This window comes from Acipenser ruthenus, chromosome 40 (genome assembly GCF_902713425.1).
Source record: "Acipenser ruthenus chromosome 40, fAciRut3.2 maternal haplotype, whole genome shotgun sequence".
Taxonomy (NCBI): domain Eukaryota; kingdom Metazoa; phylum Chordata; class Actinopteri; order Acipenseriformes; family Acipenseridae; genus Acipenser; species Acipenser ruthenus.
This window is the reverse complement of record NC_081228.1, coordinates 3,918,617-3,931,893: the sequence shown is the minus strand read 5'-3', so window position 1 is coordinate 3,931,893 and position 13,277 is coordinate 3,918,617. Positions and strand designations below refer to the sequence as shown.

Genomic DNA, 13,277 nt, shown 5'->3' with positions numbered 1-13,277 from the left:
AGTCCTGTTGACGTCACTTACATGGAGGAAATGGTAAGCACTGAATTGAGGTTTCAGGTGGCCAAGCATCAAACGAAGTCCATCCAATCACTGCGCTACAGAAACTTCAGTTGCAAAGTAGGACTTATGAGGTACTTACACTGCAGGCTTCAATCGTCAGACAGAAGGGTTAACATTCCCAAGATGATCATGATTCTAATTGTTATCTGCCTAACCCTAACCCATTCATATTACGAGAGAAAAACACTTTACCTTTGGAAGATTGTTTTAGGTACTCTGCGTATTCTTGACGAATCCTGTCGCTCACTTTTTGAATTCCCGCGGGGCTGAATTCGCTGCAATTGCTTGACTCAGGGAGGGGAAGGTCATCTGTAATTTGAGCTGTGACCACGTTCATTTATCAGTTTACGAATGAAAAAAAATATATGTCTCAGTCTCACTTAGATATCAAATTAGATTGTCATGGTGCGTCACAAAGTGGTATGTTCATCTCTGAGTTTTATTAGATTTGCTTTGAAAAGGTGGCAGGCTGGCAGTGTGGGTTAATGCATCTGAAGTGAAATGAGTTTGGTGCACAGCAGTGCTTAAAGAAAACTACACACAATTAGTTCAGCACCATTGGACCTGAGCTTCTTGTTAGGCATCTTCAAAATAATGAAATAACGCCTTGGCTCAGAGCGCCATACGGGCAGGCAGGCGATAAAGGTGGGGTGGCGCACGTGTGTCATTGCAGAGAAAAAATGATCATGTAAACAAACTGAACCGTCAACACGTTCACACAAAAAAAGCAAAACAGTGGACAAACGAACAAAGTAAACTGACTAGGTGGCCCCTGTTGCAGGATAAGGGAGGTGAGACGTTGTGAACAGGGGGTGAGAAGTGAGAGGGCTGGTCTCCCAGGCTAAAGCATGGTTTTGTTCCATCCTGCAGGGCAAACACAAGAGACTGACTCGCTGAGGTGTTTCAGTAAAGGTCAGGGACTATCGATTGTCATAAATAAGTTATGAGATGTATACAAATGAAGAGTCAGGAGGGAATAAGACACGTCGCAGCACAAGCCGGGGTTATGAGGGAGGAAAGGCTAATGCGAGAATAACCGCCAATTCTATACGGACCAGTATGTGTTCTAGGGGAGATTCCTAAATCCAACTTAATTGGAACCTAATGCTGGTAATAAATTGTTTTGTAAACACGCACAGCGGCTGATAGACTGGTAGGGGTATTGAAGCTTTACTATACAGAGAAGGGTTTAGAAGGAATGGGATCTTTGGCGCCTCCGTCCACACTAGACTGCCCAGGTCTTTGTGGTTGTTTCTAGGTGTTGCCTGGTTCAGTGTGTTTGGAAGCAGGCTGTCTCAGAATGACATGTTCAGTGGCTTGGGGATCTTATGCAAATAAAATATATGCTCTGCATCCACTGCAGATTGCTATATAGTGCTTCTGGACTATATAGCAATCATCTCCTTTCCCTTTACCTTGTTTCTGTAGAGCCAGTCATGACTCCCTGTTTCGCTCTTCCTCACCACTCTAATCTCCTTTTCTTACATGTATATTGATTAGTATTTAGTGTTTCTGCTCATCTTCATAATGTACTTTTATATGTATTTAACATTTTGAAATCCAGTGCTGAATTACAGATTCGCAAAGAATCAAGATAATGCGAATGATGGTGAGCTAAACGTTTAACAGAACACTTTGCCATCTAGAATTTGTATATATTAGTTTACCATTAAAACTTTTTAACCCTTCTCCTGTTGAACAAACAGTATCTTGGATACTTACTTGATTGTGTCAGTGTTGGAAAAGCCAGCTGGTTTGCAATGATAGTGTGGAACAGAAACACATCTACTGTTCCCCCATATGAAATCCTTTACACTGAGTGGTTATACATTAATGCAGTTGCCCCTGCACGCAAGGCCCCCTCTAGTGGTTCAAAGTAGGAATTGAGGAGCATTTAAAGCTAATATGCTCAGCACCACCACCTAGTGGCTGATCAGTAAACTTCATGTCACACTTTCTTGCCATATTTTTGTTTCTAAATGCAGCAACCAAAGGAAGCTGGCACTTGCGTTTTCCTCACCCTCAACCTAAAGTCTTAATTGTCTTTTAGGTCTGGGACCGAGAGTGTGTGCGAGAGGGATAATGGAAACGTCTCGGGTCTACGAGGAGAACGTGATATTGAGCAAGAGAGAAATACAGAGAGAGAGCCACAAAGAGACAGCAAGGAGAGAAACAAACAGCCCTCTCTGATAACACACAATCAAGCACTCACACGCCTCCCTGCCTGCCTGCCTGTCAAGCACCCTTAGCAATGGAGCAGAGCGATGTGTCCATTAATCAAGCTGAGTCGTCTCCCTCACTTGGTCTGCTGCCAGGTACTAAGCTCTGCGGCCCGTGTGAGACAGGAAGCTGTGTCAGTGGTCCGCAGGGCAATGCCAGCAAGCGCCAAGACCTAACCCCCCCACTGAAGAGCCATCGAGTCGCCTCTCTCCATTGCAGGCCCTGCCACTGAGAGGCAGGCCGTGGAGCCAGAGATTAGCGCAGTAATTAAGAGGAGCTGTAGCCCCATGTGGAGAGGAGGGATGATTGGGCTGGGACTCGGGCACAGCTGGAACAACTAAGCCACTCCAGTGCAGTGCAGCTCTCCAGCAGTCACACTCACTCACTGTTTTTCTTTTTTCTAATTTTGCTGCTGTGATTGGCATCACTGGAGACTGGATTCTGCTTTCACACAGCAGCAGCAGCGACCTTATGGCTGAACCTAAGATTACAGTGTGCCCTGCTGGGCCAGAGAGGACAGCGCCCTCTACTGGGAGCCATCAGTGCTGCCTCACACACTGCAGCCCCTGGAGGAGGGCTTCCGTCCAATCACTGACCAGCTCCTGAGACCTGACCACAGTCTATGGTGGCATATAATGCTGCCACCTTGGTGCTATTCTTTACTACAATAGAAAGACTCTCAAGATTTCTGTCATGCCAAACTCTCTGAAAATCTTTGACGTGGAACCTGAGCGATTCCTGTGAAGCTATATTTGTAACTAATATAAAGAAAATGCACAGCACAAATTCTGTATAGATTGGGCTATATATGGTAGTACTGGCATACTATCTATCTATCTATCTATCTATCTATCTATCTATCTATCTATCTATCTATCTATCTATCAAAAGAAAGACAGAAAGAAAGAAAGAATGTTTTTCTAAATGGATACTGGAAATTCTGGCTCACGTTTGGTTGCCCATCACCTCTTCCTCCCTGGGCGTCATGGCAACTGGAGCAGCTCCTCTACGCCTTGGAAATCAGCCTAATAAATAGCTTTATGCTAATAGTGCTGGGAGCGGAGGGTGTAGCTGCCAATCCTAATACACATATTAAATTTCTATCAGAGGGGAGAGGTGCGGGGAGCACTCATGGGTCCGCTAGCCTTCCTGCCACACCGGCAGCACAATCAGCCCAAATTGGCAGCTTTAGATCGCAAATATAAATTCAACTAAATTCAATTTCGAAAAAAGACTGACGGAATTGTTCTCGTTTTTTTTTTTATTTCACCCCCAGCCCCCCCCCCCCCCCCCCGTGTGCCCCATAAGAATTAATTTAGTCTTCCCTTTTCTTTACTGCAGGGACCTCAGTAGGTCCATGCCTTCCTTTTCATAATCCATAGGTCAGCTAGGTACAGCGTATGCGTACAAACACAGAGATTACAGAAGGAATGCGGCACAGGGTACTATTGTATATAAACGTTCTATTTTGGAAGATTTATCTTCTTGACATTCTTTAGGAACTGCACAATTTATGGTCAATAATCACAGGTGATGTAACACCTAAAGGCGATGTCATTTTTGCCACAGTGTCCGTCATGATCCCTACAACCCCACTGCAACCCCATTTCATCCTTATATAAGTTTCCCATAGTAAAAGCATAGCAAAGTGTAATAAAGCATAGTGAAAACATGGTAAAGCATAGGGAAGCATTGTAAAGCACAGAGAGGTATGGTAAAGCATATTAATAAACATGGCAAACCAGGCTAAAGTATGGTAAATGTGTAGTATAACCATGGGGAAAATCTGCAAAAAAGCTTGTGTTTCCTATTATTATTATTATTATTATTATTATTATTATTATTATTATTACTGGGATTACAGTGTTATGATCATTAGCAAGCTTCGGGCTGCCTGATTTCAGTGCCCTGTCATGGCTCGTGCTGTGAATATTCCTGCACCAGAGGCCCCCTGGAGAATTCGCCCACACAGACTGACAGGACTCTGCTGTAATGACTTAATTAGTGTTTAACTGTGAAATGCGTATTGATTGGCTGTGTTGTGCCTCTCTGCAGGCTCTGATTACAGGGAGGGCGAAAGTGATTCATCACGTTCACTCCGGCCAGGCTTTCTGTTTCTGATTAACGCTTTCACTGCCGGGAGTCCTTTTAAACAACACACTCCCGAGGATCAACGAATGACGCTACTGTAACTGAATATATCATCAAAACACTGGGCTAGACTCTCAAATCCGTTTACTCCAAATGGTCATGTTTTATTTCTAAATGAGGGGGGGACACGAATTTCAATTGAAACACAATGAGAAGCAAGCACAGAGTCAGCATGCTGGAGTTTTTCTCTCAAGTTCGAGAACTTTATTTGATGTGTTTTTTTTCTTTCTAAAAAAAAGTCTGCAAATGACGATTTGGGGATAAATAGCTTTGAGAATCAGGACCAATGCGTTCTGATAATGTGGGGATCTGGTCCCCTGTTTAAAGTACCACTGTTTGGATGATGCATTTTGGATGCAGGATATTAGATTCAAGACTTTATATGGCGTTGATATATTAGATATATTACCAAGTTTCAGTCAGCTGAGTTGCTAAGAAAATATAGTTCTGTGTCCTATATTTAATCAAACATATTATTAACAGAATCAGAGATCTGACTGCAATCAATCAACCTAACAGTGTAGGGTTATCATTGATACTGTATTGTATTGAAAAATGATTATCGATAATCATAATATTCAGTAGTAATAATCTTTCTGTCATGCTTGAAATGATAAGCACCACTGTTACCCAGATGGTTTCCCATCTCCCATCCACACTATCTAAACAATGCAAAATGAACAGACCTGTGTTGTTTTATTGTGTGCCTGTAGTTGCACGGGATATGTTTGTTTTTAATAATCCAGTGTATAAGAGGCAGGAAAGTGTGAGGGGAGAGAGAAAAAAACAACTCTGGAATACATGCAAATTAAAATCTGCTGCTGATGCGCTAAGTGAGTAGAGCATGTATACCTGTGCACATGAATATGCAAGTGTAAGGATGAGCACAGAGCTGTCACATCGGTGTCACTGTTATTACTTCAATTATCAGAAATTAAAAAATTAGGCATTGCCTTGGGGCTGGCTAAGTTGGATCATCCGGGGGTTAACTCGGGGGCTAATTGCAGCCCCTGTGCGGGACAGTGATGTGGGAGTCTGATTTAAATGACAATGCAGGAAGCAGATGCCGTGAACAAAAGCTTCACTCATTTAAAAAACACTGAGGCTCTCCATTAACCTGCAGCACAAGCCGGGCGCCCATTGACTTGTGTCAGCGAAAGCAAAACAAATGAACCCCTTTCCTAAGAGATGAAGAGCGCATTGGCCAAGGGTCAGCAGTCATTTTTCTAACCCCGCTGTTGTAAAAATGGTTAATCACTCCTCTTCGCTGTCAATAAGCTTGTTTCAGATTTGCCCCCATGCTGCAAGCTGTGCCGTGGAAAATCATAGTTAATATTAAACAGAAAAAAAAACCCAGTAACAGCCAAGTTAATGATATCACCTCCGGTCGTGATTATTAAATGACATTTTTAAGAAATTTTAAAACAGTTTGTGTGAACTTCATGGAGATCAAGAAGTTAGATAGATACATAGATAAGAATCTTAACATGGTACAATTATCCACGCAGTGACTGAAGGGAATCTGGAATCACTAGAGAGCGGCTACACTTCACTGCTTGTTTTAGAAGTATATGTGATCTAAAATGTCTTTGAAAAAAGTACAACCAAGCTCGTGATATGCATAGATTTCTGGTCTGGCAGTGATGTGGGCTTGGTCTTGCTGTCAGTCGTTATGCAGGCCACGATTACAGAAGACATTTCTTTTTTGGTTCCACAGGGTTTTCTGAGGTTAAGTAACTAGGCAGGCTTTATTATAGTGCTGTTTCCTTTTTAGCTACTGATATGGTTTTATTGGTTAGCTTACTAATATTCACAAACACTGCTATTTTTTTCTAAACTGTTAGTTAATATACAGAAAGCTATTTATAAACTATTGGAAGTAATGCTTTTTAACTGATTGAAAAGCATTTCAGTGACATGCTCTCCACACTTTACCTGGAAGTAATAAACTCTACCTATTAACTAAACGCTAACCAGTAATAAAAAAGCATGTGTTGACATGTTAGTAAACTAGTTATTAACATTTAATAAGGAGAAGCCTGAGCGCATTCATTTTAGCAGCTCAGCTGATGAAACGCCAGCCATCTGATCTGCACTGATCACAGAGCTGAAGAGCTGCGGGCTGTGACATGCGTAATTAACTTTTAGAGGATTTTGCAGGTCAAAGCTGTAAACGATGCACCTAATAAAGAACGCTCACACCCTGGATTAAGTGCCTGTTCATGATGACACAGTGTTGATTAAAACAGGTATATGAATGCAATATACATTTAAAAACATCATTCGATTTGAGTTAGTGGCGTTATAATGTTTATAGAACACTTGTCAGCATATTACATTAGAAACATCAGTCCACTGAGTAACGCTAATGAATTGTTGCTATATGGTCGCCGCATTGAAAAAATGGTTGAAAGATAAATACAAAATCTTACAAAGTGTGGTTTCAATTGAAAAGCCAAAATACTGCAAGGTGCACATTTATGCGGGAGATTTTAACAAATGGGAAAGTTTTCAAACTGAAATGTTGCAGTCTCTCTCTCTCTCCTCAGTGCAATAAACTCTCCTTCTAGGCGCTCCATCTTCTGTAAATATAGCTTCCCGTTCCAATCGGTATTGCCTGTATCACCCTGTGTCCGTGTCACAAAAGAAATTGATATTACAACATCGGGTTAGCTCATCAGCTCCACATTTCACGGAACAAGGGGAATGTAACAATATCCCTGATTACATTGCTTGGAATGCAAATTGCAGGAATGTATCAGCGCACGATGGACACCTATTCAAGTCTCGATGCAAAACCCAGCACAATCTGCAGAGTGTGATACAACCACAAATCACTGTATAGCTTATTAAAATGATCTGAGCGAGTGCTTCTCATACTGAAAAGGGAAAATGCGGTAAGTTCTGTGTGTAATGAGTGGAAATGAATGGTGGCTTATCTATTTGTGTGTGGCAGTATTACCTAACGCACTGTGAGCTCAACGGACGTCTAATATAGGATTAAGACTGGTTTTATTCTGAACCTGATTGTCTTAGGCATTCCAGGAGATTTATAATATTCTTCAGGCCCTGCAGAAATGTATATCATTTACAGAATGTATGCAAATCCGGAATAAATCAATTCTAAGAACTTTCCTTGAATACCATTGCAAGGTGGTATGCGTGGCAATTCACTTTTACAGTGTCATCTGACAACATGCTAGTCCCAAGGCAGGGCTTATGAGTTTGCCAGCCAGGGACAAACATTTTTCTGTAGCAAATTATTCTGTTTCAAATGAGAGTTTAACGCTCCATGCATCTTGCTTCTACAAATAAATTGCAGTTGTTGGATAGAGAATCTCCAAATAGGTTTTTTTCTGCTTGGTCGTCCTGTCCAGAAATAATACCCAGGAAGAGACAAAAACTTCACCAGAAGGTAAAGGAAACTGACTGAACCACCGAGCATGAAACCCATTCTCTTGGCACAACAGCCCTCCTGTTATTAATCAATGATTCCCTTTATAATGGGGAACAAAGTCTCAGGAATCGAAAGAGCTGGCAACAGAACACTCAAAAGGTCACTTTTAATGATGGGGTAGCAGACTGTGGCCTTTTAAAAGCAAAAGGCTGCAGAGCTTATTATTACATTGAGGGGCAGAGAGCACCAGTGCTGGGGAGACGAGGGTTAGGTTTGTAGTGTGCAAACAAAAGTGTTGAGAAAGCACTGAGAAAGAAGAGTTTCAGTGCTCGATAAGGTGAAAATACATGCACAATTATTGGCAAAGAAAGATTGTAGAATATTTATTCCCAATTCAGGGAATAGTACTAAAAATATCCTCCTGTCAGGAGAAAGGCTGAATGACAAAAGCTTAATAAACAAACAAAACAATACTGTGAACCCACTTGACTCCAATAATGAGACAAATAGCGACATTAGCACTGGGGGATTAAGACTTGAGCACGTGTGCTATACAATGGACGCATTGCCCCTGACAACAACACTGCCAATTAGAGAACAAGGGATTAGTCCCCAGCAGTGCCAGGATTAAAAGAAGAGTATCTTCAGAATCTTCAGAGCCCCAGATTCCTGGCGGACAGCTGATGAAAGTCTCTGATAATGAACACTCACAATGGAGTGCTTTATTAATGCAGAGGATTCTACACCCTACTACTGCACCTCCTGGGTAAGGGAATTCAAGCAATACTCCCCAGAGTGACGTCCTCAAACTTTTACAGCTCAGATCGCTATACTCTGATTGAGAAAGAGCTCAGGCACTTGGCGATAACCTGCTGAATAAAATAATGAAGTCAGTTCTGTTTATCTGTTAATGTGCGTATGAAGGGAAGGGGTGGAGAAGGACAGAGTGAGCTAACAAGGAAGGAAATAAGAAAGAAAGAAAGAAAGAAAGAAAGAAAGAAAGAGAGTGAACAAGTGAGTGAGAAAAAAGAAAGATTTGATCATTTTCAAATAACACAGAGCCTATAAACACCTTGTATAAACTCACTATGCTTCTTGGATTTCTTATTGAGTATTATTGATTTTTTTCCCCCCTTCATTAGTTCCAAGGGGACTACGACTGATAAAAGAAAGACAGAAAGAAAAACGCTTGGCTGGCCACCCATCCTTTACCTTTGATGATTGAGTTTCCAATCTCAAGTTTGACTAGCGGGCCAAACGTTGAGAAAAAAAAAAAAAAAAAAGTCCTCATCAGCACAAAGAAACAACTGGAGGTCCCTCAAAGAACAGGGCAGAGGCTAATTCTCTGTTTTCAATTCAGAAGATGAACTACTGCAGCACTCGCCTTTGGGTCCATTGAACTGATTTATTAGGAGGTACTGGAGTTGTGCTCTAGTCTCCATGCCAGCCACATTCCAGTATTACTGTCCGCAGTGACGATGTCTGAAGTATCTCTGAATCAGGACCTTGAGCTTGTGTAGAGCTGGTCAAGCATGCAGTGAAATGTATAAGAAAATCGGCTGTTACCATGTAACGTAAATGTTTTTACACTTGTACTCTTACACACACACGCACACACGCACACACACGCACACGCACACGCACACGCACACGCACACGCACACGCACACGCACGCACGCACGCACACACAAAACAATTGTAATAACACATCTAATTGTGGATGATTATAGTTATATAGTAACATGACTCCATTTGAGAGCTTATCATGGCTAACAAACATATAGTAATGTTTCAATGCTTCAACGCTTTTGTCAGTTCTGCACACATGTTTAAACTCTGTATTGCCTGAATACTTGCACAGACTCCGAGGCTTGCTTGCCTTCTCTGCCCTGGCATATGGAGCACCGGAGTATCGACAGCCTCAATTCAGAAGAAACAGATTTCAGAATAATATGCATGGCCATTAAGCAGGAATTGACTTGGGATTGGAAACAATGCAAAGAGACACACGACTTCTCAAGAAGAAGAAACTCCAATGTGGATTTTTTATTCAAAGTCCAATTTCACAGTGCAAGAAGAAGACTATGAAGATGCTTATTTTTTCTAAAACCAGCATTTCCAAGTCACGGCCCATCCATACTTTAAACACTGGAGAGGACTACTGAAAAAAATTGTCTAAAACAGACACTTGTTTCAACCGATATCGTTGTTATTTTCTGGCAAATAACTAACTTTTTTTTAGTACTACCACAAACATTTTAAACCAGCATTACCATCTGAAAAATCACACGACTCCCCCTCTAACCAGCTCAAAGCCAGTGCCACCTGTTACTGAATTTACTTTCAAGAGCTACAGACTGGCCTCAAAGTCCGCGCTATCAATAACCGCTTACCCCCATGCTAAGCAGCTCCCGGTAAAGCATTTCCAAAGTAAATTAACCTCCCCCAACTTTCTTTTCTCCCCTTTGAAATAACCCTCTGCCTGACTTTCTCCTTCACTCCACCATACATGCTGTACAGCGACGGCTCCTAACAACCTGCCGATCAGCTCCCCAGTAAAAGTGCAGAAAAAGCCTTAAACAAAACAGCTCCCAACTCACTCTTATGCAGCTGCGAGAGCCACTCACTTGATAGGGTTAGGAAGATCTTATCAAAGTTTACTGCAGCGTATCATGGTCAAGGGCAGCATGGTGCTGTTAATATAGTGGAAAAATAGCTACACAAAGGCAAGCATGGGCAGTCCCGGAGAGGTGTAGTAAAAACATGGTAAAGTTTAGTAAACGCATAGCATGCCCATGGGAAAAGCATGCCATACTATTTGTCTGCTACACCCCTTTGCTATTGTAGAACCATTATTGGATTTCCTTGGAGCACTGTATGCTACATTTCTTTTGCACTGGCATGTTAAGAAAATAAGAGAAGATACTCTACTTATGAATTGCTTTTAGGAGTACGATACCGGTTTGGATTCCGCAACAAGACAATAGGAAAATGATTGGAAGGGCTGAAAAAAAAACACCCTGTTTTGAGTAATGTGGTGCAAAATCATTAAAACCCCATCAAGGTGAACCTGAGTCATTCCAATTATCTCAGAGCCTGTTAATGCTGCACAGAGGGTTTCATTATTCAATTTAAAAGGATGGCAACATGGATTTCCTTTTTTTAGACAGCCTCTAATTCGCTCACGTTTGCATCCTTGAGAACACAACAAAATCACTCACATCTAAGTCAGCTTAATTGAAATCCTATTTAAATGACTTTAGGCACGTTCATGAATAAAATACACAAGTTACCGAGCTTATGAAAAAGTCACTGCCCAGACTGCCACATATACACAGACACATACATATACCAGTACATGAATATTGTGCTTTATTGCATTTGTATTCCATTGTATAAGTACAGACTTATAAATATTATATTGTTATAATCAGTGCAATACAATATAAAATATACATTTACTTTTTTTTCTTTGACATATCAAAAAAGATTTATTGCACACGTTCTAGTATAATGTCTCAAAACATGTTTATTTGTTTATAGAGAAGCATTTGTGACGATGAAACCCACATCTTTCTCCCCCACCACTCTAGCAAAGCTCCAAAGAGACTAATGATCAATTCTCCACCTGGCGCTGTTAAGCACATCATTATGTACCCACACACAACATCACAGAGTGCAATAAAATTATACTTTGCAGTGATGGCTGCACGATCAACATAAAATCAGCATTGACATTTACAGCTACTGTATGCTTGCAGTAATTCTACAGGTTTATAACAAAGGGGCTGACAGATGAGTGCTGTTATAAGTACAGCAATGGCATTCTCCTCAATAGGATCCTTGGGACCCAGGGAGAAATCGGAATAAAAACCTCCGAAAACAAATTTGTAAGTTGTCCGAAACTACACCACTGAGGAGAAAAGAGTCATGAAATATATTACAGTATAACAAGTAAATACAGTGTGTTAGCGACATGGATTGCCGAAACTATCACTGGCATGAAAGCACAGACCATCAGAATTGTGACATACCTACCATCTCTCCATCTCAGGGGTGAGCAAACCCAGCAGGGACTAATGCTAATGTTTGTCAAATCTATTGCATTTTAGGAATCCATTCCTGCTGTCTTAAGAGTACACCACCTGCCACATATTTAATATCATTACAAAGCAATAGTTTTCATGATGCAGGTACTTTTAGAATGAAAGCTTGGTGAATACAATATGTAATGCCAGTATTAGAAAGTAATGTTGCTGGAATTATAAAGAGTGCATATCAATGATAGAAAATGAGTTGTTTTGTTTCTTAATTCGTTCTTTATATATATAGGCAGGTTGTCACCTTTTGTTTATTCATTTTTCTGGCTCAATTTTCAATAACCTTTACATGTTTTTCTTTTCAAACTTAAAAGAAAAGACATCTGTGTAGCTGAGTACATTTGTAATGATCAGATTCTATATTATAAAGAAATAAGGGGTAGAATTAGACTCTCTCTCTCTCTCTCTCTCCATTCTGCATGCAAAGGGAGACATGCTATTACAACACCACAAACAGTGCTTACCATTGATACTGCTGAAGTTTCCAAAATCGAGGAAGGTGCCGTTGAACGAAGGCAGCCCGGAGGTCAGGTTGAAAAGCAGCTCAGTGTTGTTGGAAGGGTCGCCTACAGAATCTGCAAAGAGATTCATCTGAAGAAGAGTTTTTAGCAGATACCGCAACATCTTGCCTAAGCAAGGGACCCCGAGTCTATTTTTCCAGTTCTGAAACAAGTGGGAGCCTCGCAAATAATGATACCTGCACCTTCAAAGAGGTTCCTTCTGTCCAGCTCAAACAAGCACACAAACAAAATCAAACTGAACTGGGTTTGATGGGATTCCACTGATTTTAAATAGATGAAAAGAAATAAATAACGCAGTCCCAAAGTGTGGAATGTGAAAGTTTCTTTCAGACTGGGAGTCCCTTGGACAGGCTCACCAGGGGGGATTCTAGTCTTCTAATCTTCTGTTCTTCTATTCTTCAATGTTCTCAATTCTAAATTCTATTGTTGGAGCTCACATAACTTCACACACCGCCTGTGCGAAACAGCTCGCCGGTGTGGAAGAATCCAGCTATCTGATGACCCTTCTGAAAGGATGCTGCTCTTTTTTTCCCTCCCCTCCCTCCACCCCCCTCCTCTCTCTCTCTCTCTCTCTCTCTCTCTCTCTCTCTCTCTCTCTCTCTCTCTCTCTCTCTCTCTCTCTCTCTCTCCCTCCTCCCTGCCGTACTGCTTCCTGGAAGCGTGTGATGGGGTCCCGGGGGGTCTCAGACGGGAGAGAGAGCAGGTGCTGCTGGCAATAAATGTTTAATTATTGGATTAATAATCTTCCCTGGAGGGATGACTGAGAAAGAGAATATACTGTCACTCTCCCTCTGTCTCTCTCTCAGTTTCTCATTCACACACACAGA

General features: G+C 41.4%; 1 protein-coding gene across 4 annotated transcripts in view; it reads right to left on the bottom strand.

Annotated features, from left to right (window-relative positions):
* The window catches only part of LOC117397216 (roundabout homolog 3-like), a 98,301-nt gene extending 85,361 nt beyond the window's left edge, over positions 1 to 12,940 (bottom strand). For all 4 annotated transcript variants that reach the window (XM_059009986.1, XM_059009988.1, XM_059009987.1 and 1 more), the window contains exon 1: positions 12,394 to 12,940. In XM_059009986.1, the coding sequence (XP_058865969.1) occupies positions 12,394 to 12,553 (160 nt within the window). In that variant the 5' untranslated portion in view covers positions 12,554 to 12,940. The remainder of the gene's footprint in view (positions 1 to 12,393) is intronic.
* Between the last annotated feature and the right edge of the window lie 337 nt (positions 12,941 to 13,277).